Here is a 23130-nt window from a genome sequence, read left to right as displayed (position 1 = left end):
CATCAACAAATCTAGTTAAATTTGGACATTATGCCCGGTCACTTCCCCAAATCCTTCCATAGGCTGGATTGTTTCGATATTTTACAATCATATTGGGCTATTAATGAGTCTTAAGAGACTTTGTAAATGCAATAAGAAAGTTGAAATGTTTGTCATAATTTATTTTGGGCTTGGCTGCACCAATATCAAGCCTTCGTTTCTTTTGCAAACCATGACCAAGCAACTTTTTACCAATAGGTCACGAAGTTAAAGTACCATGTACAAAATTGGTCATGCTAGAGCAACTATAAGGGAGATACAACAGCTGGCTAATTTCATCCTAAAAAGCTATGAACAGAAAACAAAACGCCAGCAAGCAATTTGTTTAGGTACCCCCATATTTTGTACTTTTAACAAAAAACAACATTATCAAAGTAAAATAAACTGAGAGATCAGACAGCACCACAAGCAATGAAGCAAGTCAATCAGTGTACTTTAACCAATTCAACATCATACACCAGCCATGAATCCGGTGGTACATTTTCACCATGCCCTTTACTCCCGTATCTGCAACACAAACATGATACTTCAGCTAAGAACCCAAAGAAAGAAGCAAAAAGAAATGTGCTGCAATATACAGTCAGAATTCAATCACATACCCCATTGATGGTGGGATGATAAGTCTTCTCTTTTCACCAACTTGCATACCTAAGAATCATGCATAAATATCAGCCAATGAATACTAAACAATAACTAACGTGCAATAAAAGTTCAGTCAGGACAAATATCTCAGTCATTACCATTAATACCAATGTCCCAACCCTCCATAACTTTTCCCACACCTGCAAGAAGCCATATATGTTAAACATCTATTAAACTAATAAATCTTATTTGGCAAAACCATGATTCTATATAGTATGGTAATACCTAGGCGAAACTTAAAGGGAGCATCACCATCATTCGAGTCAACTGATTCTCCATTATTTTTCAACTTTCCATTGTAATTGACACTGATCTGGAACCAAACAAAATTCATATCAGCATTTTTCTAACATACATGTTTTTGGTTTGCTCTAGTAGAACATGTACAAGATGAGAATATCTTTTTTGGTAAGCTACCCCTCAAGCTCAGATGACCCAGAAGAAGAATAAATCAAATTACTCTATCTTTTCATTATTTGGATCAAAGATTGCATGCAACAAAAAAGCCTTTAATTAATATCATTTGAAGTGACTTGCCTTTTTCCCTGACACAGCTACTTTGCTGTCTGGTTTCCCCATTTCTAGCACCTCAAGGATTAATCCATTAGACAAGGTCCAAACTTGAGATGACTTGTCATCAGCTTTCTTGTCCACTGACAGAAGGGATGTATTCATGTTCAAATCTTTCCCATTCTCCTGGGTTTTATTCTTTTTCTTCTTCTTAATATTTTTGCCCGAAGAATGATTTTCATCAGCAAATACATGAGAATTGCTGTCAAGACTCCTGTACAAATAGAAGAATGATATAAACAGAAAGCATAAAGCATACAGCAAACAAAGACTGAAAGAGTCACCCAAAGAACAATTCGCCTTGCACTCAGCTTAGCATTCAGAAGATCTAGATGGCCAAGAGCATTATCTACATAATTGCATCCTTCTCACAAGTGAACAATAAAATGAGAATGAATTAAGCATGTACCTTAGTGATTTTGACTCTCTCTCTCTCTCTCCTGTATTTGGACTAGGTTGGAAGGGAGCGGGGCAGGGAGTTCATGCAACTTTTATATGTGTTTCTATTATTTGTAGAATTGAATTTAAAAGAATACTAACTTGTAATTGGCTGGATTTGGATTTTGTTTGAATGTCACGGGCAGACCAAGGACAATGTCTTCAGCCTTTGCCCTGTTTTGCTGAGCTCCATCCTCTCTGACAACATTTTCATGATTACTGTCAGATTTAGAAGCTTTCACATCCCTTGCCCGTTGTTTGCTTTTCTTTTTAAGCTTTTCACCAGGTTCAGAGCCAACTTCAGCGGAAGGCAGCAAAAGATTTTCAGGCAGTTCAGCTTCCCTACTCAAGTAAAAATAAGACAAAGTATGAACAAACTAAAGCCTTAGTAAAAACTCTCAATAAGAGGAATATGTGATGTCCCAATTAGTTGAGTGTGTGTTAGGCGAGTGTGAACTGAGTGAGTTCCACATCGGGCATGTACTAGGTTGATTTGGGTTTTATAAACAACTATAATAAATCTTAATTGTGACTAAAGTAGTCCTTTTAAGGTAGGGTGCAGATGTGACTAACACTTTTTCTTGGTATTAGTGCCAACCAAGTAACCCCGTGTATCTCTCGGAGACACTACCCCACAACGAGGGCCCCAACAAGGACGTCAGAGATTTCAATGGAGCAGATTGTGATGCCCCAGATTGATATTGAATAAGTTACTGTATTGTGTAGTTAAAAACTGAGTTCCACATCAGGCATGTTCTAGGTTGATCTAGGCTTTGTGTTTACAAGGAGACTCAATTGTAACTAGACTAGTCCTTTTGGGGTATAGCATAGATGTGGCTAATGCCTCTAACTTGAATGTATGTATATGACTATGTTATATATATTCTTCTTTTTTATATATTTGAATCTCAAATCACAGAAATACTCACTTGTCATTTTGTTGGGTGTTATTGTCTTCAACAACAGTGCTATGCTTATGCTCAGCTTCATATTTCTTCCCTTCCTTTGTTAGTCTTTTCTTTCTCTTCTTTGGCCTTTCAACATCTTCAGGGCTCGCTTCAATGGAAGGCAGTGAAACAGTATCTGGAAGTTCAACTCCCCTGCACAAGTAAATTCACATAAGCACAAGGATCGACAAACAGAGTTGTCAGTAAAAACCTTCTGATTAAGAATTTTATATGTATGCACAGTTGCACACTGATAAGAATTAAGAATTCTAGCATATTTGGTCATCAACCTTTAACCTTTGTTTCAAAATCATCCTTATAATCTAAAATGTTTTACGTTAGTCACTACAATTTCAAAATTGCTTTAAATATTTCCTTATCATCATCTGATGGATAGAAAATTCTGACATGGCAAATAGAATTCATGCCACATCCTCAAAGTGACCTTTATTTCATAAATTCCATTAGCTACGTCAACATTCTCCATCGCTCAGATAACAATAAGGACCTTTTTGAAACAATTTAAAGCATCAGAAAGATTTTGAAACAAAGGTCAAAGGCTGAGGACCATATATGCAATTTAACCGATATTAAAAATTCAAACCACAGATCACAAAATCACTAACTTGCCATTGGCTGCCTCCCACTCCTGTCCATTTTTCATACACATATCTTGCCCCATATTATCAACCCTTGCCTCATCTCTAGGGGCTTTATCCTCTTTAAGAATATTACTACAGTTAGCATTATCAGCCTTGAGAGGTTTCTCCTCCTTAAACCGCTCTTTTCTTTTCCTCTTTGGCTTTGCACCATTTTCGGGGCTTACTTCAGAAGCAGATGGCATTGAATTGATTGGCGGGTCAGATTGCCTGCACCAAGCATGGAAAACAGAATGAACACTTTCCCCAATGTTGCTCAACACAATTACCATTGACATAAGCAGTAAAGGAATAAAAGAAACCTTTCTTAAACTTAACCATTTGAGAAAACACATCTGATTGTTTTTGTGTGACCAAAAAAAAAATTATAAACCAAGTAGACTCTAAACAAGATAAATTGCCACACCAGCCATGCAGTACTCACATTTTTGGCTGAGCATCTACAATCACATTGTCAGCTTTTATTTTTGGTTCAATGGCATGATTAACATCATCTTCTGTCTTCTTGTCACCGGTTCCACCTGTTCCCTCGTCAGCTTTGCTTTTTACTTCCTCAGTAGATTTCTTTGTGGTGGTTTTGCTCTTGTAGAGAACTACAATGGGGAAGCTGTCCTTATCTTCACTTTGTAATACTGGCTCACTGCTACTACCATCGACTATATTTTTTGGTTGAGAACATCCCCCATCATCAGAGTCACTCATTTGGTAGCTCTTCCTAAGCCATCTACAGCTGCCCTTCCCATTCTTGGGTTTCTCATTATGCAACATTTCCTCTGTAACCACCAAAAAACATAGAGCAAAAATTCAGAGCATATATTCCATAAATATTTACAAACATGTACTACTGAGTGGGTATATCTTAATTGGACAATGGAAACACATGAGACATGTATTCAGCAGGAACAGAAAGAGAACGACGAGGTTAGCTAAACAAGGAAATGAGCAGCATAACCCTGAATTCGAATATATGGAAAATGTTGAAGAACATAAGTAGAGCATATGCATGAGAACAACAAGGAATGTGAGGAGATTAGGTTGATATATATATATATATATATATATATTATTTGATTTAGTAATAATTGATCAGAAGTGATTCAATAATCTGATGGTTGCAAAGTACGCAGCTCTTATCAACATGACCAGTCCAACCACACTATCATATTTATTGTTAAATTTGACTATGATCAAATTCCATTCACAAACAAGTTTGGTAATTGTAAGTTTGTAACTACCATTAAAGAAAAAGGTTCAATATTGGAACTAACCGAAGTCCACTATAAAACCAATTCTCTCATGCAGCACAAATGCACAATGCATGTATTAGCAGAACAAATAATTGTTCGCACTTGGGATATAAGTACTTCAATCAAAATGATAATGTAGAAAATACCACATCAAAGATGATACATACATAGTCCCCTCCATCTGGTGTGATCTACACCAATGACAAAAAATTAGAACTAATGTTATAGGCTAAATTTTAACATCGTATAAGAAAAACTCATGAGGAAAAAAAAAGAACCTCAGAAAGTGTTTTTTTAACATACTTTCATCATTGGAAATGGGAGAAGGTGGATAGACTTCTGGCTCATCATCGTCAATAAAACTATTCTCGTACTCGTCTTCATCACTATTCTTGGATAAATCTGTTTCTGTGTCAGCAATATCTTCTCCACAGGGTTCTCTTGCCATTTCAGTAAAGGAAAAGTAAAGGAAACCCCTAAAACAAATTCTCAAGCAATTAGTCGGTAAACTCTTTCTACCACCAAATTGGTTGCTAGTAAGGTGAGAATTTATGTAACTTTTTTTTTTTTTTTTTGGAGATGAGTAGATAGTGGAGAAGAGGGAAGTGGGAAGTGGGGTTTCAATCACAGATTTCAAGCCTAATGTTTTATGTTGATTTTATCTCCAAAAGATGGAAAGCTCATCTAAACTGATCCAAACTTACCAAGCATAATTAAATGAACAGCTCCAAATTAGGGGATAAAACAGCAAACCGTAATTCTAAATTCTTTTTTTTTCCCTACTTTTCCCCAATGACCAAACAGGTATTAAGTGCATAGACTTTTTAACTAATAACAAAAGTTAAAATAGCATAATGTCTCGTCATAATCAATACCAAGGTCCTAACCAAAAAAAGGATACTGCTGGCTAGTGCTCACATAATAACCAGAAAGGAAAATACTCCGAGGACCAAGCACTGAGAAAACGACATCATCAGCCTCCTCGAATTCCAAATTCACTTGCAGCGACTCAGAATTCACAGGATATAAAGTGCAAAGAAAAACAGGACTCTTGTTTCCTATATTGCACTGAAGTATACTTCTTCCTTCGGCAGTACCAAGCCCCAGTGTTGCCTGAGTAAACCCAAATAAACATCATCATTCACAATAACAGTCAAAACCCAGTTCAGGAAACCTCAAAATCTCTTCAAAACTCACACGGCACAAAAGATTTAAATCAAACACATCCCATAACTTTTTTATGAATCGAAATGAACAAAATTTTCAAAACCCAGTTCAAATAAAACTCAAACTCTTTACAGAAAGCAGCCAATACCAACCCAAAAAAAAAAAAAAAAAAAATCAAAACCGGAGCTTTTACCTCAAAATCTATTCAGAATACAAAACCAATACATAGGATTAAATAGAAATTAGCAAGCTCGGCCTTGTAAACAGTACCATTGATAAGTGAAGGCGTCCTTTTGTGTCATCATGTTCATGTTTGAAAGGATTCCCGGGTTTTACTTCAACTCCTGAAAATATATATATATAGACACACACGATTATAACACATGTGGATTGAGAATACATTGCAAAAAGTGACAAGTAGTTAACTTTCCAGGCTATTAACCAAATGATTTTCTAAAAAAGAGAGTTCCTTTTTTTGGGGAACTTACCCCAGAAAGCCATAGTTTTGGTATAGAATCAGAGCTCCAAGTCCAACAGAGGCGTTTGTAAAAGTAAAACCATAGAATGAGCGCCAATGGCCTTTGTCTCTTTTTGTTAAACCCTAGAACAATCACAGAGCTCTTTCTTCTCTGACTTGATGGAGGCACACAAAATGAGGATGTTCTATTTTAAAACACAACGTTGCCATATTATTATAGGTGGGATCCAGATGGATTGTGACGTGGTAAGCGCCTATGGGAAATTAGGCGGTACCCGCTGTTACGCTAGCTGGGCTCAGCGCGGGACGCTGATAACTTTTTTGTATTAATTTTGAATTTTTCTTTGGTTTTGGTTTGAATTTTACAACTTTGCCTTTTTATATCGGCTCTTCGCAATCAAATAGTAGTAGTAGTCTTCTCAAAAAAAAAAAAATTAAGAATAGTAGTAGTAGATAAAAAAAATTAAAAATATTCTATAAAAAAAAGAGGTGCTACATTCATAACATTTACACAACAATTTCAAGACAAATCATAAGTGTTTAAGTTATTATTGGTTCTAATTTTAATCAATAATTTAAATTATTTTTTACCTACTCATAACAACTAATAACAACCTACCATTTAGGATTTGTTGTGAAAATATTGTGAATATAGTATTTCTCTAAAAATAATGACTAAAATGCAAACTGTACCCTTAAAGTTTGAATCTTTAAATTTTACACCCAAAAGTTTCAGAATTTAAGTTTTACCCTCTAAAATTATATTTTGTTTACATTGTTAGCCCCACCGCTAAAAATATGATAATGTGTCTGTTAAGTGACATATTAGCTTGCCACATGTTTATGGTTGGTAAATACAATAACACCATGCAAATTTCTTATGCCATATCATTAAACAACTGTTGAGGACTCTTTTTTCAAGCCACATGGCATTGCTTCATTGGTGCAACCCACGCCATATCAATGTATTATTGAATTTTGGGTAAATCTCCTTTAAAGCCTAAAATAAGCTTATATCTTATCCAACTACATGGATTGGGTTCACATGGCCCACAAGATCCTTACTTTAGGAGGTGAATTCGTGGTCTACATTTCATCTTCATCAATTGGGATCGTAATCCACGACATCATCAACATCAACATATGGATCAGGCTCAAACAATAAATCAAAGCTCATAGCCTATATTACCTCTCTCATATTCATGGAAGGCAGTTTCTCCAACAAAAAACAGATTTACACAAAATAACAACATAGCCCAAGGTACATCATCTCATATTCAACTCATGATCCAAATTCATAAGTTTCTTTGAGAAAACTTTAGGAGTCGTGGTTTAGAAGACCAAGAAGTGTGTTCAGTAAAGCTCTAGTGGTTTAAAGTTGATAAAAGAAACATGTTACTTAACATGTCTTCTCTAACTCCTTGAACTCTAACGAGTCAGTGTGTAACAAGTAACATTTGGTAAGCCTCTCTTACCACATAAAACCTTAAAATAATAAAACTCTTCATTGCTCTTTGACTAAAATGTAATACTCTTCATATAACAAATACTCAAAAACTCCAGCCATATAAATGTTGACAAAATAACTATTCATTTTTTATCTCTAGCTGTTACTATACGGATTTGGAAACCTAATCATATTATTCAACATAAACTATAATACTATCTTCAGCTAAAATCCAACTCAAACACATGATTAAATTTGATTGGCTATCTTTAATTTTCAAATATAAAATATTCATAATATCTTTAATATCCAGCTGCCATCTACCATAATCATACCAAATATTCCCTTGCCATGAGGGAATTCAATGAAATAAAAAGAATAATTTTAGAATATTCTTTCATTCCCTTATTTGGGAGTTTTAATGGAGGAATAGAAAATTCATTCCCTTATTTGAGAGTTTAAGTGAGAGGGAATTGAATAAGTAAGAAGGAATACTCATTCCTCTCTATTCCCTTAAAATCTCAATTTTTTATTCCCCCAGAAATTGGGAGGAATAGGAGGGAATGAAATTAGATTTAATGAATTTTTTTATTAAACTCCCAAAATACCTCTATATATTCAACACTTTATTTTAAAATAGGAGGGTCTAATAGTAATATTGTCATAAAATGATTCCATTTCATTCTCTTTATATTACTCCCAAACAAGATTATTTACATTTCATTCATTTTTATTCATTTCCATCATTTCCATTCTTTTATTTTAAAACATCTAATTAAAGTTACTTAATTCTATTTCATTCTTTTCCCTTACTTAAATACATTCCATTTCTTTCCATTCTCTTGTGATCATTACATCCAATTCTATTTCATTCCCTTATGAACTTTCAAACAAAGCCTTAATGCTCAATACCAACGACCAGCTGCTATACCCAAAACATCAAGATATCCTTAAAAGAGATCTTACCATTTTCAGCTAAATCCAAGAAATTAATTTTGAATATTCTCTCCAGCAACCTAACATCATCCAACTAACCTCATCTACTTCAATTCCAAGCAACAACTGTCTTATGACAACTGTGACAGCTATTTCAGAACAAATGTGACAGTTGACTCAGTAGCCTTAACATTATAGAATTTCCTTATTTAGCTAAAAACCAAAACCAATCAAAGAAACTATCTTTTTCTTGCTAAAATCCTTTCATTTTTTGTTGGTCTTTCCTTCAGCTGAACTGATTTAATTTCAGACTTGACTCTATATAAAGAGGATCAAGCTAAAGCCTAAGAGACATCATTCCATACACTTACTACACCATTACTCATTTTATGCTTATTCTCTCACTCTCCATATTTTGAAAATACCAATATTATGAATACCGTTTCGGAACCCGTTTTGGTTTGTTCTTTGGAATGAAATATTTCGGTATCAATCAATTTCTGAAACCATTTCGGAATTACAGCTAAAATATATTTATATATATTTATATATTATTATTACTATTATATAAAATAATGAATTTAATATAGTTTTCTATTAAAAAAAAGTGGGATTATTATTTTTTTTAAAAACATTTATTTATGGTTTTTTTTTTTGTGAATAAAACTCACATTTTGGGTAATTGTACACAAGTGAGCTTCCAAGAAGCTTCCTATTGACTACTTTTTCAGTTTTTCCCTTTTTCAGCTTCCTAAATAAACTAATGTTAACAATTTTTTAGAATATTATAAAATAAAATGTATATAAATAATGAAAGATAAAAAATAAAAGCTGAAATTTATTTTTATAAAAAGCTAGATGACAATGTGGAGTGGAGGAGGGCGGGGGGGGCTAACAAGTCAACATAAAAAGCTAAATTAAAGCTTTGCTTTCAAATACTAGTCAGGCTAGACACGTGAAGGCTCACAAAACTAAAAATAATAATATTACCAAAAAAAAAAAAAAAAAAAAAAAAAAAAAGCACAATAAAAAGTTGAACTAGGCAGAAAATAGCCACAACAATGAAAGCTCGATTATGTGTTAAAATACAAGATCTTTTTTAGACTCCCAATTAAAACTACGGCTAGATTGCTTTTACTCTTACTTAATCAAAGTGCAGAAACAAGAGTAAATGTGCACAATGAACTAATACTACTCTAGTGCATAAACGTGAACAACAACTAATAAAAGTAAAACACAAGAGCAAGGGAAGAAAAATGCACAAACACAAGATAACTCACTAATTTGTTATCGAAGAGGAAACCAAAAAACTCGACGAAAAACCTCTCCACTGCCCTCCAAGTAGTAAATCGATCCACTAGACAATAAGTTGGGATACACGAATAGCAAGAGACCCTCCAAGCCTAATCTACCCAATATACCTAAGCCCTCCAAGCTCCTACTCCAACAAGACTTCTCGGAACTGTGTCTTGTCTAGCTTTCCGGATCCTGCAATACGCTCGATTGCATCCACCAAGCCTCACTGGCTTCTTTTGGCAAATCCCCAAAGCTTCCCAAGCTCTAAAACACTCTCAACACTCTGAATAGGTGTGATTTATGTTTGGGTTCAAATCTCCTCTCAAGGTATGACAATGGGGGAGGGAAGGAGAAAAGGTTAGAATGATTTCTCACTAAGGATGAGTAGCTTTCTCTCTAAAAGATGGGTGTGTGTTGTTGAAAACTTATCTAAGATTTTTCTCACTGAATGGCCTCCTTACCATTTCTATAGGTAATGAGGGTATATATAGTATGGGTGAAGGGTAAGAAAGTCACACTTAAAAATTCTCCAGGCAGAATGTTTCTCGACTAACTCACGGGAAGGCCTTACCTGCAAGACACTCGCGAAACTGACAACTCGACACGACTCTTCAGCTTTCAGTTATGTGCTTCATATTTGTGCAAATAAAGATTGGTGGCAAGAATACATTTTTTTGTGGTGCTACTTGAACCCATTTTTGTTTTTGTAATGTATGGGAGACATATCTCATTTATATATATTGTTGTAGTTATTTTGTAAACTACTTACTTTAATGGGTTTAATAGTATAACGCTTTTTTTTATTTACTTTTTAGATTGTATGGATGATTTGTTTCTGAATGTGATTGGAAAAGATTGTATGAATGAGTTCTTTATGAATGTGATTGGAAATAAATAGGTTAATGTATAATGTAATTGCAATTTAATGGAAAGAACAGGTTAATGTAATTGGTGACAAAATGTTTTGTCACTAACAAGTTGAACTCTGAGTATGCACAAAAATTGGTGAAGAAATAAGTCGTCACCAAATCCATTAAAACCGGAAAATAAAAAATACAAAAATACAATTAGTGATGAAATATTTCGTCATAGAATATGGTGAAATAAAAAGAATTAAGAATTAAAAATAATTTGTGACGAACTTATTTCGTCTCTAAATATAATGTTTAGTGAGGAAAATATTAGGTGGCAATTTTTTTCGTCACCTATAATTCTTTTTATTAAAAAAATTAAAACAATTTAGTGACAAAAATTTTCGTCACCACGACTTTCTGTGACCGAGATTACGTGACGAATTACATTTCATCACCATATGTTGTAGGTGACGAAATAAGGGTATTTAATGATGAAAAGTATTCGTCACCATAGGTCTTGTTTGTTGTAGGGGCATTATTTCTCTTGGTACCATTTTTTAAGGAAAAAAACAATGAAATTAAAGATTTATTTATTTATTTATTTATTTATGTAATGAGTTGAATGAATTACAAATTTGAATGATTAAAGTTTTTTTTTTTTTTTTTGGTTTTGTGGGGTCCCGATTTGTGGCCCAAATCCAAAGTATAAGGGATCTCAGCCCAATGAGCCCAATACAATAAATTTGTAGAGAGTAGGTCAAAGAACTAGACTCTAATAAATTGAACAACGGCTAATATGGAATTAAATGACAATCAGGCGCAAACGAAATGTATTGACATCAACAGACTTTTGGTCCAAGGAGGCTATAATCATGTATATTGATCACAGTTAAATACAAAGACAATTTTGATTACTATAGTGTTCTGTTTTTCTTTTTTCGATCTCCCCTCCATGAAGAGTCTTTTACCTTATATATCCTTCTTTGGATCATCTTCACCCTCCACTTGTTGATCATCCGAACCATTACTTGAGTAACTGTCCTATCAGACACACTCTCTAATTTTCTGTGAGTTGTGGTAACCAAGATAGTACTGTTCAGAGATTTTCTCCACATAAATGCATCCAGAAAAGTAGATGCAGTGCATTTAATGCGGTGGTGGCAGCTTTCCCTTTGGATAGTTTTGGGTTTCCTTCCTTCTCGTATGTTCATGAAATATGTCTCTTTTATTGGAGCTTTCTAGAGGATTAGGCTGACAGATGGAGTATATATTGTGAACTATTTTCATCATATCCGAGGAGGATTTCCTCCTCAGATTACCTCCCACTTGTTCCCCATCTTTAAGACTTTAATTGGGAACGTTTAATAATTACTTGCTCCTCCTCGGACTTATCAATATCCTCAGACAAGGCCTAAGGCCCAATACACTATTTTGGGCCCTAGTCCCTACAAGTTTCTTAATAGGTTTTTTGTTGAATAATTGTACACTTGTTGTAATTTAGTTTAGTCTTGTTTTTGTTGTTATTTTGGTTAATTTTTGTTGTTATTAGTTAAGTTTTTTTTAAGGGGTTAAGGATTATGTTTGGGAGGCTAGAATTATTTTTGAAGTAATGTTACATTTTCACAACAAATCTTATGCAACAAGTTATCATTGGTAGATTTAAAAGTGATGTTATTGAATTAGTAACAACTTATTACATAGTATTTCTTGTGAAATTATTGTAAAAGTGATGTTAATATTGAGCCTAAATTAGAATTAGTAACAACTTATTACATAGGATTTCTTGTGAAATTATTGTAAAAATGTTGTGGAAGTAATATTACTCTTATTTTTATTTAACCCAAATTCTTTTGATTTTCAAGTCAAGGTATTTAACATTTTTATTAGGGTGATCACAATAAATTAGTTTAGCATTTAATTTAATTTTTTAGCAAATATAAATATAGATTTTTTTGCAAGTCAGGTGGTGAAGCTTAGGTGTGGAGCTGCCACTGACTTTATTCATGTGGACCAGTTGGGTTGTCTGTTGATGTCGACATGCTCCTAATGGGGATACCTTGAAAGAGTTTAGAGTAGATTGGGTTGTGACTAATGTGATTAAATTAATCGTGATAGGCTTTTGTCTCTGCTCAACTCTTGACCCAGTTGAAGCAGAACTTCTGAATCTAAATAAAAAGGTACAAGAGAATGACTCTAGTCTTGGCACACGTGACCCATCAAGAACTTTATACCACACAAAATAGTTGATAAGGTTATCGAATTTGATGGTGGATAATTTAAAATGCAATTCCACATATATAAATGATGAATTGATGGTCTCCTTCTGTAGAATTTACCACCTATTATCTGAGAACTTGTTGGATAAGTCTTTATCCCATTTGGAACACACAAAATAAAGATCAAGCATTAATTTATTCATCTTGCTTCGTCGAAGGCATAGGCATAGGCATTTGCCTTCAACAATATTGCGTACTATTCATACATGCACTCATTAAAAAGCGTACAATCAAAGTTCCAAAAGCAACACAAAAACCACTCGCTAGACACTTATTTTTATTAATAAACCTAGCTAGCTATAGACTGCCAGACTTTGAAGAATCCTACTCTTACAGGATCAATCACGAAGACAAACAAAAATATTAAGCAAGAGAATCTCTGGAAACATTTTTATTGGTTGATGAACTACACACGAAGACCTTAACCAGTGCCGCCAAGAACAGCTTTAAGCTTCTTAATCTGAGCAGAGTCAAGGAAAGTAGTTGCTGCTATCAATTCGGTAGGTAAATTGTTTCCAAACAATGCATAGTCCAGAATTTGGAGACCTGGGCTTGAACTACTAAAGCTAACATATGCTTGGGCGACAGTGTTTCCGGCATTTACTTGGAAGTGAAGTAATCCTTGAGGGAAAACCATAATGTCAGCCACCTTCAGGGTTTTAAAGTAAACAGTGTTAGCTGAGGAAACAAACCCGGCAGAGATTGTTCCTTGTAAAACAATTAAGATTTCGGAACCTCCAGGATGTGTATGAAATGGCACAACTCCGCCAGGAGCCAAGTCTATACGAGCAGAAGAAATTCCAAGGCCATTGACACCAGGAAATTGTGCGGCGAATGCTGGTGTCACTGCGGCTTTAATAAGATTTGAGGTGTTACCGGCAATGCCTAGGGCAGAGTAAACAAAATCATTCACTGCGACAGTTGAAGGGTTCTTGCAAGAGTAGCCTGCAGGGCCTTGAGGAGCTGTGAGGTCACCTACACAGAAGTCTTGTACAGCAGCATGGGAGCTACTGCTGGAGGAAAGGAGGAGACAAGAGATGAAGAATAAGGGAAGTATCATCCTCACAAATTAAGATAGCTTTTTAGGGTGTGTTTGATGTTGGTCTTGGTGTCTATTATATATATATAGAACCTCGGATACATGGATTCGATCTTAGGCCATAGAAATTCAATCTTTGGAATATGCCCATGCAACAACAGGAAGAAACAGACTATTTCATACGTGGAAAATATTGTTTCTATGTAGAAAATATCTGTTCAAAAATTCGTTGCTTGGGACATGCCAAGATTACACGGGCAACAACAGGACAAGAAACAGACTGTCACCGTTTTTTGTGAAAAAATAATACCACAAAAAAAGACATAATACGCATGATGCGGTACCTCAAACTGAAAGACATTGTCCATAGTCTTAATTTTCACGTGAACAATATCGAACCTATACAGCCATTCTTGAGGAAAATATCCACGCAGAAGACATTATGCAATTTATTACACATATATGCCAGTTACTTCAGCTACGGACATTTTACACCAGCTGGTAATTTTATCAACAAAAAGACCATCATCATGTCATCATATGAAACTTTTAGCTCGATTTGTAGTGAATTGCTACACATGAGAATAATAATAAAAATTGTAACTTCGATTAAAAGATTGCTAGCCTACTACTGCACACTTCCTGACTGAAGGTTTCCGGAGTCTCTACCTTCTAAATGGACCAATTGAAAATGGAAAGTATTACTTTTGATAGTAAATTCTTAATTAGCTAATAATTAAAAATTACGAGATGCAACATAATCTCTTCTGATTATGCAAATAAATTTTTGTGCATATGTATGATAGGCTGACAGCTTTAATTTTACTTTTCACGAACTTTCCCAAAATCAAGCAATTCGAATCCACATGAACTTAATGGCACAGTACTCAGCATACAATTCAATTAGTAACTGGATACAACTCATACAAGGTGCAACAATCTACTTAATGACTGTGGCCTTTTGAAATATTTCTAATAAAAGCATCAAGATTTGCTTCTGATGATCCACCTTTAGCAATTGCTTGTCGACTGGTCTCTTGAAGTTCTTTCACTCTTTTCCTCATTTCATTCCCTTGTTCACTTTGTTGATCCATGAACCTTCTCACGAGCTCTGAAATTTCTCCTCTTGTCACAAATTTTCCAGCTCCCACGCCCTTCTTAGCTCTCCAGCCGATCTTCCAATCCTCCACAATTTGTTTACAGTTTAAGATTTGATCCCAAACAATAGGGAAAGTAAGCATTGGAACACCAGCAAAAATAGCCTCTAGAGTGGAATTCAATCCACAATGTGTCCAAAACCCTCCGATTGAGGAGTGGCACAACACCTTCAATTGGTCACACCAAGGCACAACCAAGCTCATATCATCAAAAACATCATTAAACCGACCAATTTCCCCACGTGACACCCACAAGCACCGAACACCACTATCCCTCATCCCACCAACAATTTCATCCATTTGGGCATTTGAAACCGATAGGAAACTTCCCATTGAGATATACAAGACCGAAGATGGAGGTTGACAATCTAGCCACTGGAAATAGTTGACACCATTGTTAGCATTAGTTACAGAGGAATTATTTCCAAGTTCTAAGTAAGGTATGGCAGGGCCAATAGGGTAGACAGGAAAAGGAAAGTTGGCTTTTAAAGCATCAATGGCTTGAGCTTCAAGTTCGTGAAACGTAGTGAAGAGAAGATACTGCCCTTTCGACACCAATGAAACACATTCCAGAGCTCGATGCAAAGCTTTTAGATGATCTCCTTGAGTAGAGATGGGAAGATCTGCAATACGTGTGGCAGAAACTCCCGGGATGTATTCCACGAGCTCATCTCCTCGTTCTTTGTCACCCACATGGCAAAGACAAATTTTAAAAGCAAAGTATGTGAAAATTTTTCATTGGAACTATTCCAATTTATTAAAACAATTTTTTTTTGTCGCACTATCTTATCATTTTTGGGACTCACACTTAAGAGCATTTAAATCAGCTCATACAAAAATTTCCATCTATTTTAGCATAAGAATCTGTATTTTTTTTTTACACAATTATTTTAAAAAACACCCACATTATTGATTTTAGAAGTTATTTCAATAAAATATTCATTTATCATTCACATAATCACTTTTTTTTAAAAATCCATATCACTCTCACACACACCAACTGAAAAAGTGAATTAAGAAATAAATAAAATATACTTTTACACACAAACAATAATCTTTTAATTTACCTACGTACTGTAGTTGTGGGTAAAATATGCACAATTTTAAACAAATTGATGTGGATAATTTTTTGGGTTAGTTGGCCGAAATTTTGGGCCATTTTACATTTATTGACGCAAGTGCTCTTTGCACATTATTTTTCCTTGCCTATTTTAATCCTTCTCGACTTTGACAGTATAAAAGAACATTACTATCATGTGCTGAGGCTAAACTGCCGTTTGTATGAGTGAATTAAATTTAGTAATAGTGAAAAGAAAAAAAAATGTAAGTTAGGGCTGTAAATGAATCAAGTCGATTATGAACAACTCGGGCTCGACTTGATAAAAAGTTCATTTATGTTTGTTTGTTTATAAATAAGCTAAGCTTGAGCCTTAGTTTTAGGCTTGTTTAATAAACAAGCCGAGTCCAAGCAAAAAATTTGTTTATGAATAAGCTCGTGAGCTATTAAGCTTGATATAAAATAATTCAAGCATAGACTCATTTATAAGTTTATATGTGTTAGCTAAATATACTCATTACACATTTTAATAATGACATGGCCAACATGGGATCACTACTTTTACCTTAATTTTTTTCATTTCCTCTAAACTCAGTAAACTGACCAAGAACCACTTTAGATTATAGTTACATTTAAAAATAAATTAATTAATTAAGTGGGTCACATATGATCCTTCCCTATCAATCATTTAAATTAAAGTTATGAAATATGAGTATTTTCTCATTCATAATAGTTACAAACAAGTATTTTTCTAGATTTTCACCATCTAACGTGAATGTAAAATTTGTATTTTGAACAACTGTTAAAGCTGTAAACAAGGAATGATAAATGAAATGAATTTAATTATGTAAAATTTTATTTTACATAAAATGAGTATACTAATTTCTTTTTCTTTTTTATTGATTTTAGAGATTTAAGTATTTCATAATATAATTTTTTTAGATTTTAAGCTCAAAAGCTTGACTTGTGCTCGAGTTTGAGCTTGATATTAAGCTTGAGCTTGGCTTGATTAATTAATTAATTAATCAAGCCAAGTCAAGCTAAGCCAAGCTCAAACTTTTTGGTTTTCTCACAAGCTCAAGCTCAAGCGCTATTTTTAAGCTTATCACGAACTGGAGCCAAGCTTGACCTTTTGACTTTTCCTGATAAGCCAAGTTTGAATATGCACTACTTGACAAAGTTTAGCTCGTTTACGATCCTAATGTAAGTTTATCCAACACTACAAGTAGGGGTTGTGCATCCAATCCAATATCTTGGGGTTCCTTTTCGTTGGGTGGGGTGGGTTTTTTTGTTTTTTGATAAACCAAGGGCCGAGTTAAGGGTAAATGTCCCGTGGCCCAAACAAAGAAACCAAAATCCTCCCTCCCCCAAAAGTCATTTTATACATTGATGCTTTTCTTTATTTTCTACAATATATACATATATATATATATATATATATATATTAACAAAATTATTGTTTATATATTGCTCTTATATTATAGTTAATATAACTACTATTTCTTTTGTATGTTGACTTCATTAAAGAAATAGAAAAAAATATTTATTTATTTCATCAATAGCTTTTAAAGTTCAAAAACTATAAAATAAAAATAAGAATATTAAAAAAAAAAAAAAAGCGCAAGATTTTTAGTCGAAGAGAAAAATTCATAAAAAATATAATCAAAAATATTATTATTGCCTTTTAAAAGTGATGAATTCAAGACCGATAATAATAGTTCAAATTCTCCTATCAAAAAAAAAAAAAAAAAGTTCAAATTCTTTACATAAAAATCTACAAGTCTTCATAAAAATTAGAGCAAAAGCAATAGAATTTGTGAATATTTATATAATTCTATTTTTTTTTATTACTTTCAACTTTTTTTTTTTAAGAAGAATATTACTTTTAACTTAAAATCTAAAATTTTAGATGCACAAATGTTTCACTCTAAAAATATAAAATATTTTACATGTAAAAAATTTTATATGTAAAACATATGGGTAAAATATCATTTTCATCCCTAAACTTTCATAAAAGTTCTTTTTTTGTTCCTAAACTTTTAAAATTTTGTTTTTTGTCCCTAAACTTTGCAAAACGTTCTACTTTTCGTCATGTTTGTTTATGTCCTACATGGCATAATAGGGTGTTGATGTGGTATTTGACTTGAACCAAACTAATTTATTTTTAAAATTATAACAAACGTGGCGTACAATGATTGTCATGTGGACTAAAATTTTTTAATGAGACAAAATTAACCTCACACCCACATAACCTGATCCAAACAACCTAGTCTCAAAAATCCACAAATCTGAAAGGATGAAACCCCAACGCCGTAATCCCATGACCTCAATCGGCAACCCTAACTGGCAATCCAAAACTGGCAACCCTAACCCGAAGATGGAGTACCGGCGATGGAGTGTCTATAGGAAACTTCCAACATTTTTTTTTTTTTTTTGAGAAAATAGGAAACTTCCAACATTGATTGTACAGAAATCCACATGAAAGTTATGACCAAGACATGGGTATATGGTACAGAGCTCATTAATTAAACCCATAGCCCACCAACAAATTTCATGCAATACAGTACCAAATGTGACAAAATTCAAACACCGATTTAGTAACTTTCGGCCAACTCAAAGAAACCAAGAATCCTCCAAAGATCTCTCTTTTTACTCCAAACCAGACCAAGCAAGTTAATTTCTAAAATTTTCAACCAAGCAAAACAGTTTCCTTCCTTATAGAGTTTTTCGAATAAGAAAATGAATTTTCTTCTCTTCTATGTATAGCAAGAATGTTCAAAATTTTTGAATTGCTTTAGTATCTGTTAGCTTCAACAACAATGGGAGGCTGCCTTTTGAACTCTTCATCGTGGGTTGGGGCCGCCGATTGAGGGCAGTGGGAATATGGAGTTGGGAACCAAGGGTTCATCCTTTCAGATTTAGGGATTTTTGAGTTTGGGTTGTTTGGATCAGGTTGAATGAGAGTGAAGGTAATTTTGTCTCATTGAAAATTTTAATCCACATGTGCCAATCATTGTATTCCATGTGCTTATAATTTTAAGAATAAATTAGTTTGATCCAAGTCAGATAACACATTAGCACTTGGTTAAGTATTTAGGGTGAAACTATATTAGTTTTATGTATTAGTATACATGTACATATCAAATGTGTGCGTGCTGTGCACACGTAAATCTACATATGTATGTATGTATGGAGGCTAATTTATGCTAGTTATAACATTTCTGCCTAGTTAAATCCTAGTTCGCCACTAAAAACTGAAAATAGCTACAAAAGAACAAGTCAAATTTATGAGAAAACCCCTCTATTGTGCAAAGAAAAATTGCATGACCAATTTGATCAATCTAATACAACAAAATATAATTACAAATACTCAAGCTTATATGTTATATCTCAAAACTTAAGTATACAGAAATATTAAAAAATACATTAAGTATTGGCAAAGCTAGTTGGAGGTAATAAATTTTGTGAGGAAGCAATGAAACATCCCTTAAAACTAAAAAATAGTCAAGTTAAAGTAGAATTCCTTAAAACTCTCTAGTACTTCCACCATTTTGCTCTTTATAGATACAGTACTAGTTTGGGTTGCACGTGAAAATGCTGCCTTTGAGTGAGAAAATGAAAATGAAGATAGAATTTTTTTTTTTGGAAGTATAATATCAAGTATAATTTTTTAAATAGCTATTTAACATATGAATATCTATTTACTATGATAATTTCTTAAAATTTATTTACTAAAGGCAATATCTTTTTACTAAAAAATTCTACTAAGAATGATATTTAATTTCATCATCTTCCAACAATAAACAACTAAGTTTTGATAACATATTGTCACAATATTTAAATTTTCACAATGAATGATGATATATGCTAGTATGCTACAATTGAAGCTTTTCATCAAATTAAATATCCGCAACCATCTACAATTAAGATTTTGTTATTCATAATTCCTTTTTTATCATCTTATTTTATGGCCCTAACTACAATGTTTAGCTTAATTAATTTTTAATGAACACCTTTTTAAGCAAGAAAACAAATATAAAAAAATAACAAGGTAACAAAAGACATATGTCATCGAAGTTTCCATTAGATAAAATTTTAAATCTAGAAGATTTAAACCTCTAATAAATTAATGTCTCTAGATAACAAATAGAACACCATACATCACCAATCTAACTTTCCAAGTATGACTAGACTACCACATAAAACTCAAAATACTTGAAGAAAATTTGTGGGATATTAAAATTTAGTGGAGGAATTTTAGGAATCATAAGATTTCGTTATGGTTTAATTAAGAGAGTAACATTAGGGGGTATATGCTCGTTTACAAAATATAAATGAGGAAATTATTCGACTTTAAAGTTTTGGGGGGGGGGGGGGGGGAATGAAACTACACCAAACATAAAATGAGATAGTACTTTTTCCACCCAAAAAAAAAAAATTGGTGGGTAAAATTGTGTGTTTTTTTTATTTTTTATTTTAACAATGTGTTAAGGGAAAAAAAAAAAGATAATCCAAGAAAACTATGCGTAAAACAGTGAATTTTGGTTTAAAAAATTGAATTAAAAAAAAAATCTAGGAACACAACAAAATACCATAATATTTTCACAATAACTTTATTTTTAGCTATGGCGGGTTTTGGTTGGATATATTATTATTTTATTTTAGAGTAATGTTATGCTCACAATATTTTCATAATAAATCCTAAGTGGCAAATTGTTACTAATTTTAAACTGGGTCAACCACTTTAAACTGTGCATTAAAAAAAAAAGCCAACCAAAGAAAATTGTATATGAAATAGTGAATTTTGGCTCACCAAATTTGACTAAACTAAAAAAAGAAGTTTAGGAATACAACAAAATAATAAACATTTTCATAATAACTTTTATTTTTAGCTGTAGTAGATCTGGTTTGATATTTATTAATAATTTTTTACGTTCTTAATATTTTCTTAATAAATCTTAAGTGAAGTTTTGTTATTGATTTTAAATTGAGACCACCACTTTAAAGTGTGCATTAAAAAACAAACAAAACAAACAAGTTGTTACTAGTTTAATTTTTTTTTTTTTTTTTTTTTTTGAGAAAGTTACTAGTTTTAAATTGAGCCAACCACTACTATCACTTTTTTATCTATCAATACTAGGCTACTAGCTTACTATCTAGGATTTATTGTGAAATTAATATAAAAATGTTATAATCTTGACATTTCTTTTTATTTCATTTTATTTTGATCTATAATGAACAAAGATTTCAACAATAAAAAATTATAAATAAATAAATAAATAAATAAGCCAGCTTAAGCAAAATAAAAACGGTGAGTTTTGCCTCACTAAATTTACTAAACCAAATGTTTACCGTAGATGCGCTCCTCTCTCTTTTTATATAGTTAGTAGTTATAGAAGTAGAGGTATTCATCAAAAAAAGAGAAGTAGAGGTAGAAATTGACATAAATATCCTTACTTTTCAAGCTTTTTTTTTTCTTTTTTGAGAAGTCCTTACTTTTCAAGCTGACACGCAATATTTCCCATTTAAAAAATAACTTATTTGTTATTATTATTATTATTTTTTTTGATGAACAAGAATTTTAGTTATTATTAATTTTTATTTTTTGGTTAAACAAGCAGAAGTCTATTACAAACCTATCCAGCTTTATCACTAGCTAGGAGATCTTCCACCACAGACTATTACAAACATATCCAGCTTTATCACTAGCGAGGGGATCTTCCACCAAAGACAATGGATTATACAAAATAAGTTGATCTGAATGAAGGTCAATCCTTAACCTAGCTAATCTATTAGCACATTTATTCGCCTCCCTATAAACATGCGTCACAGAGTAGTTATTATTAATTTTTGTTATTATTAGATTGAAATATTAAATATTTTGTTATTTTCACCTCTGAAACTTTATTTTATTTTATTTATTTTTTTATGGGACCTCTGAAACTTTATTATAAATATGATCCTATAAGCTCTTTATTTATCATAGAAGTTTAGAAGATTAAAAAATTTCTACAACTAAAGGTACTGTTTCTACTTTCTTAAAAAATAAAAAAGGTACTGTTTCTAGGGGAAAAAAGAAGAAGAAGAAGATTGAAATGAAGAAAAAACAGGATTAAAGTTGAAGGTTTTGAGTAACGCACCAGAAAAATCAAGAAGGAATTGCCCGTTCTGATGGAGCAGCTCAAAATGATGAAACACTGAGAACACCGAGGGCGACATGGTCCAAAGTGAGGCCACCGGAATATTCCTTCGGTTCCCCAAACCGACAGCCCAAACAAGGAAAGGATCCATGACGATGGCTGTCACCGGCGGCTCAAGCCGGTCCAGAACATCCTCAACGGGGGCTCCCATCTTCGTACCCACGGCTTCTACGAACCCAGGAAAATCTTTACCACGAATCAGCTCCGAAGGTAAAACGTTTGGTATGGTGGCATAGCTTATATTACTTGGCTTTGGGTCTGAGCCGATGAAGCCGAGCCATTCTTCAGTAATGATGAAGGTGATGAGAATATCGGGGGCTTTTGAAACCAGTTGCTTGCAAAGGTTCATCATGGGGTTGATGTGGCCTCGACCGGGATAGGGCAGCGCCACCACGTGGCAGACGGCCGCAGTTTTGGCAGCCTCCATTTCTGGGAATAGGGGTGTGCAAAAAACCGACGAACCGAACAAACCGACCGAAACCGACCGAACTGTTGCTAAATTTTCGGTTCGGTTTCGGTTCAGTTCGGTTTCGGTTTCATTTTTTAAAAACCGAAATTTTCGGTTTCAGTTTCGGTGTTGGATTTTTTCACCCGAAACCGAACCGAACAAACCGAATATATATATATTTATGTAATATTAATACATAACTGATCAGTGGCCTTAATGGTATGCTCCTTATG

At 33.4% G+C, this 23130-nt stretch overlaps 3 protein-coding genes across 5 annotated transcripts; all 3 read right to left on the bottom strand.

Annotated features, from left to right (window-relative positions):
* Positions 1-138: 138 nt before the first annotated feature.
* Positions 139-6412, bottom strand: LOC126689498 (peptidyl-prolyl cis-trans isomerase FKBP43-like). 3 transcript variants are annotated; one of them, XM_050384714.1, is made up of 13 exons: positions 6198-6406; positions 5980-6053; positions 5444-5655; positions 4846-4982; positions 3720-4068; positions 3263-3505; positions 2619-2789; positions 1792-2031; positions 1219-1465; positions 907-994; positions 780-821; positions 639-687; positions 139-546 (listed from the first exon to the last, which is right to left on the bottom strand). In XM_050384714.1, exons 1-13 carry the CDS (start codon positions 6208-6210, stop codon positions 465-467), a joined length of 1947 nt encoding a protein of 648 aa, XP_050240671.1. In that variant the 5' UTR covers positions 6211-6406; the 3' UTR covers positions 139-464. The 3 variants fall into 3 exon arrangements, with proteins under 3 accessions (XP_050240671.1, XP_050240679.1, XP_050240690.1); XM_050384722.1 differs by lacking the exon at positions 4846-4982 and having other exon boundaries at positions 5430-5655; positions 6198-6412; XM_050384733.1 differs by lacking the exons at positions 4846-4982; positions 5444-5655; positions 5980-6053; positions 6198-6406 and adding an exon at positions 4564-4689.
* A 6701-nt stretch (positions 6413-13113) lies between these two features.
* Positions 13114-14104, bottom strand: LOC126689488 (auxin-binding protein ABP19a-like). Its single transcript, XM_050384704.1, has one exon. The coding sequence runs from the start codon at positions 14054-14056 to the stop codon at positions 13418-13420; it is 639 nt and encodes a 212-aa protein (XP_050240661.1). The 5' UTR covers positions 14057-14104; the 3' UTR covers positions 13114-13417.
* A 731-nt stretch (positions 14105-14835) lies between these two features.
* Positions 14836-22883, bottom strand: LOC126689479 (UDP-glycosyltransferase 87A1-like). Its single transcript, XM_050384692.1, has 2 exons — positions 22390-22883; positions 14836-15872 (listed from the first exon to the last, which is right to left on the bottom strand). The coding sequence occupies exons 1-2, from the start codon at positions 22874-22876 to the stop codon at positions 14980-14982; spliced, it is 1380 nt and encodes a 459-aa protein (XP_050240649.1). The 5' UTR covers positions 22877-22883; the 3' UTR covers positions 14836-14979.
* Positions 22884-23130: the final 247 nt, after the last annotated feature.

Source organism: Quercus robur, chromosome 1 (assembly GCF_932294415.1).
Source record: "Quercus robur chromosome 1, dhQueRobu3.1, whole genome shotgun sequence".
Taxonomy (NCBI): Eukaryota; Viridiplantae; Streptophyta; class Magnoliopsida; order Fagales; family Fagaceae; genus Quercus; species Quercus robur.
The sequence above is the reverse complement of the archived record's forward strand: the minus strand, read 5'-3'. Positions and strand labels throughout refer to the sequence as shown.